Source organism: Austrofundulus limnaeus, unplaced genomic scaffold (genome assembly GCF_001266775.1).
Source record: "Austrofundulus limnaeus strain Quisiro unplaced genomic scaffold, Austrofundulus_limnaeus-1.0 Scaffold673, whole genome shotgun sequence".
Classification (NCBI taxonomy): domain Eukaryota; kingdom Metazoa; phylum Chordata; class Actinopteri; order Cyprinodontiformes; family Rivulidae; genus Austrofundulus; species Austrofundulus limnaeus.
In genome coordinates this window covers 41,807-47,084 of record NW_013953075.1, presented here as the reverse complement: position 1 = coordinate 47,084, position 5,278 = coordinate 41,807, and the positions used below count along the sequence as shown (strand labels likewise).

The window sequence follows — 5,278 nt, the reverse complement described above, 5'->3', positions numbered from 1 at the left end:
GAATTTTGGTTTTTCATATTTTTTCCAGTAAGAGGTTTTTATTTAATAGAATTTTTAGACAAAAAAAATCGCAATATATCGCCTTGTTGGCAGTATCGCAATATATCGGGATATATCGTATAGTGACCCCTCTGTCATGATATGTATCGTATCGCCAAATTCTTGAAAATACACAGCCCTACTTAGTGTGTTAACATTAAGAAACTAATTAAGGCCTTACTTTTTGGATTGACAAATTCAAAGCCTATTAAGACTTTTTAAAGGGGACCTAATATGCAAAATTCATTTTTTTCAGGTTTTCTTTTTACTTACATTTGGGTCTGTACTGCTTCTAAAAACAGTCCAAGCACCAAAAAAATGCACTCAAAGGTATTTTTACTATAAGTAAATGTATTTTTCTGTGTCTTGAAATGATCTGTTTTCAAACACCGCTACTTGTGACGTCACAAGTCGCACTCCAGCCCACCCCAACCTGAGCCCAGCTCGACTCCTGGTAACCCAAGCAGAGACTCCGCCCACTTCTTCACAGGACAGTTCTGTAATTTCAGAACTGTCATGGAGAACAGATGTGTGGATTAATTTTATTTTTGATGGCAATGTTCTAGCAACATTAAAGAAAGTTTGTGTAAATAATTTCACTACTACTACTACTACTACTACTTTGAAAAAAATCGTACTTTCAACTGGAAAGAAACTGAAAGTAAACTTCTTGCGGGGGTGGAGCTAACGTAAACAAAAGTTTGGGAGGGGGTTTCCATAGCAAAGCAGCAGGTTCTGAATAGAGCTGAAGAACAGGCAGAACTGAAAATGTGAAATTTCATTATCTGAGATTAATTTTGTGAATTAAATCAAATGAACATGTTTTGTAGAGCCCACAGATGGATCCTAACTTGTTCTAGGACCCCCATATTAGGTCACCTTTAAGGACCTGTGGGAACCCTGATTTTTAAAAGTACTCTATATATTTTTTTTAAAAAGGGGTGTTTTGTATTTTCCAGGTACATAGTTCCATTCTAATCAAGTAACTATTTTACCTTCAGTCTTAAATATCAAAATTAAATGTCGTCAATCTATCTAAAACACCTTGAAATTGGGCTCTGTCTCTTTAAGAACCTCCTACTGTTTCAGACACTCCCACTAACAAAGCTTCTAGGAGGGGTGCTCTGTGGGGCGGGAGCTCAGCTGCAGACTGAGCTCCAGGGAGGAGCTTTGTGTAAATAGGCGGAGCTTTGTACCAGAAAGTGTTCAGGCAGCTCCGCATGGCAACAGGTGATTGAAGGATTTCTCAAACGTGCATGAATGAGTCAAAGCAACACTCTGGGATGTTTTTGTTGAGGGAATGACATTATAACATGATTTAAAGCTCAGACGTTTTGCACAATAAACCCCTCCCCTTTAATTACTCAACAAGACAGTTTAGTCTTTCAAGTACCCTTGGCTGCGGACCACGGAACGGGGCGGAGAATGGGCGGGGTCGGACATCTAAAGGGCGTGGTCACGGCTTGTAGGGAACGTGGTTGGACGTAGTCAGATTGAGGGCGGAGTTGGACGGCAAGTAAAAAGTGGTTTTGAAAAAAATGGAGGAACCACTACGTAACTTTAATAGAAGTTAAAATATGAACAAAACAAGATGAAACAAAAAAACGTTAGTTTTTTATGATTTGTAATTATAGACTAACTTGTTTGTTTTGTTTTTACCAATTATATACGAAGTACATGTATGAGTAAAATAACAGTTTTTAAATAAAAGGTAAAATATGAACTAAACAAGATGAAAAAAGTATGTTTTCTATATATTTATATAATAACTATTTTGTTTTTATTTATTGTACATTTATGAATATATGAGTGAAATAACGTTAAAAAAATAACACTGGTGGGCTTTGTAAGCATTTTATTTTCTTACAACACTACTTTTTCAGTTAACCTTAAAGCTAACTAATATTTATGCTACTCTAATTAACATGAATATAAAGTATTAAAAACTGGTTAGGAAAAACAAGTGAAAAAATATTTGTAAAACTTTTAATTTTAATTTTGTACAAAGGTTCAGAGAACATGGGGGGTGTCCATGGATTAATATGAGAGGTGTTTAAGTGGCTCAGTGGTGGAAAAATGGCCCATTTTAGGGCTGCTTTTGAAGTTAAACAACACCTGGAAAAAAGTTACTCTAGAATTATAACTAAGTGTCAGAAACATCTGGAGAGAGATTTTTTCTCGTGGACTTCAGCACGACTGTATGGATTTCTGCAATGTGGAAACAAGGATGGAATCACAAAACTCAACGATAAATTTACCACAAAACAYTGARCATGTGTCYAATAACTTCTTATTCTTCTGAATATTTTTCACACTTTACAATAAAAATYCACAACAACTGAGTATTCTGACCGCTGCTGCTTCCTGTTTCTGTGAGGAGAGGAGCAGAGATGTTTTACAGAACACTGACGGACCATGAGGAAATGTAACGAGTCGACAGTTAAAGAGTGATGATAAAACAGAGCCGGTGTCGGTTTATCACTTCAGCAAACGTGTTCACATAAAAAACACGTCAGCAGAAAACAGATGCAAGACATTTTTAGCTTTATAAGCTTTATATTGATGAGAAAAAAATAAAAATAAAAATGCAGACAGCTTTTGGTGGGAGGGACCTGACTTACTGTTGTTCCCAATTAATAAAAACCTTTTTCTGATCCCAGATCTTTATTGTAATTTAAAGACAAAGGTCGAGCTGCCGTAAAGCTGTCATGATGATGTCATGAAGGAGGAAGTGCTGCTGATCAAACGGTGAAGATCTGTGAGAATAAAACACTTTCTGCTCTCTGCAGGATTCTTTACATTTAAACTCAGCTGCTTTGGTTTGAGGGTTTCAAAGTCCAAACTGGGCTTTTTATCAAAACTTATTTAAGACAAGAAGTAGTAACGGTTCAATCTGTGTTCTGATGTTGGTCTCAGTTTCTAAAAACAGAATTAAAAAAGTCCAGTTTTACCTTCCGTCCTGCTGGAGAACATGGGCGAGGGCTCTTCGGCCGACGGCAGCTCCGAGCTGGAGGGCAGCGACAACGATAGCGACTGGCTACTGCTACTGCTCGTCTCGCTGCTGAAGACGGGCGATTGGCTACTCCCAGTGCTTTGGATTGGTTTGGAGGAGCAGTCCTCCTCGGGCTCCTTCTTCTGGACGTCTGAGGTGGAGAACAGAGGACAGAGTCATCAGGACGAGGAGACAAAACAAACACATACAGGAAGGAAGAAAAGTGTTAAAACCACCAAGGATCCCCGATTAGTTGTAACATTAGACTTTATTTGATAAACATTTATTTTAACTGTAAAATAAAGACTGTAAAAATACTGTTTGATGTTTAGTTTTTATCATTTTTAAACTAAAAGTTTAAAAATATATTACACGGACGGGGCCATTTTATTTCCACACAAAGCATTCTGGGTAAATGATGACGTGGATAGGTCCTCGGTGCGAGGCTGCTAGCGAGCTATATCCACCCTGAAGTTTAATCTNACAGAGATTAAATAATAAATTAATAATGTCAACATTTGGTGCCAAATCAAGCAGAATCTGAACCCAAAGCAGATCATTAAACTCAAATCATGGAGTCAATCTAATCTTTGTTTCCAGTGTGAGTCGAACACAAAGAACCGAACAAGACAAATAAAAAAAAAGGATAAAAGAAAAGACAAGAAGAAGCAGAGAGATTAAAAGAAGAGACAGATTTGAGTTTTCCAGCAGCCACATTAACAAAAAAAATCACTGCTTCTTTTTTATTATTTCAATAAAAGATCAGACATCCCACTGAGGATATAACTGTCTTAGAGCTCATGAATAAATCATGGAGCAAAAAATAAAAATATATAAAAGATTTCACTTGTTTCAGACAGGAACTGAAGAGGACATTTGTAGGGTTAGAGCGACATCTAGTGTTCGKAAAGAGGAACTACACGATCAGAACGCTTCATTTTTTAGTGCTTTTTAACCAAGGCTTTCTTGAAGTTTGTGCTTAAAATAAAACAGATATAATTCATTGTTTTATATAGTATATAAACATTTTTTAAATTTATGGAAAAAAGAAAAAAAATCTAACGAAAACCATAAACCCAACTGTAAAGAAGTTGAAAAAGAAAAAAAAACTGCAGTAATTTTGAATTAAATCCTAAATCATTAGCATTTGTRCAGCATGTTCTGAATAATTCAAACAGCTTTAAATAGTTTTGCATTTRAAGCTGTTCAGCTACTATAATAAAACATAACATTAAACCAGATGTTTAATGCAATAATAGTTTAAACCCTTTTGAAATGATGTCCCACTGTTGTTGGACCACTTCAAATCAGAAGAGCATGTAAATTTATAAGACCCTAAACACTAAAAATAATAAGAAATTAGATATGCTGCAAAAATACTGAGATCAGGACTTTAATTATGAGGATTATTTCAAGTTCTTTAATGTATTTAAACAAACATGTACACTGGAACCCTCCACTCTTTGGGTTTTTCTCTCGTCTTCTCATACTGGAAACTGAGTCCTGTTTTAGRGAMGACATCAAGCTGAGTTGCAGGTCAGATGAGGACGTTCTCTCTCCACAGACACTGGAGCTGTTGGGCCCATGAGGTTCTTGGCTGAGGTGGGTAGAGTACCCCAAAATTGTACTCAAGTAAGAATTATTTCAACATATTTTTACTCAAGTAAAACGTAGCCATCCCCCCCAAAAAAAATGATTCAAGTAGTTGGTGAAAAAGCAACTCAAGTAGTAACTGATCAAAACGTCAAATGACATCATCAAGAACCAAAATATAAAGCTAGGTGGAAATTTTGGTAGGAGACTGGGGACAGTTGCAACACCTTTTACATTTGACTCTGTTACTCAGAGATGGTTTGAATTAGACAAACCAAATTTTAATACAATAAACTTACATCTGTCTGTTAATAGTCAAAACCATTTATAGATGATTAAAGCATGTACATTCTTCACTGTTTGCATTTGAAAATGAAAAGTCAGATGTTGCAAATGACCCCAGGGCTGGGGACAGTTGTAACATTGTTTGGGGGTGGTTACAACATATTAATACAATATATTACACTTTAAATAAAAGTTTTATTATTTTATATTTATATTATTGCTTAATTAATAAAAACTGTAAGTTATAATGATATTACAGTGTTATTTATTTATTCTTCTTGATCAAATGATGAATATATCTGGAAGTGGTCATTCAACTAGATCCGTTACAAAAGGACAACTGATATTACCAACTTTTAAAAACTGTTA

General features: G+C 35.6%; 1 protein-coding gene across 1 annotated transcript in view; it reads right to left on the bottom strand.

Moving 5' to 3' along the window:
• Window positions 1–2,990: 2,990 nt before the first annotated feature.
• The window catches only part of zfand3 (zinc finger, AN1-type domain 3), a gene marked incomplete at its 3' end in the record, with an annotated part of 18,207 nt that continues 15,919 nt past the window's right edge, over window positions 2,991–5,278 (bottom strand). Inside the window, 1 exon segment of the mRNA XM_014027692.1 lies at window positions 2,991–3,182. Within this exon segment, the coding sequence (XP_013883146.1) occupies window positions 2,991–3,182 (192 nt within the window).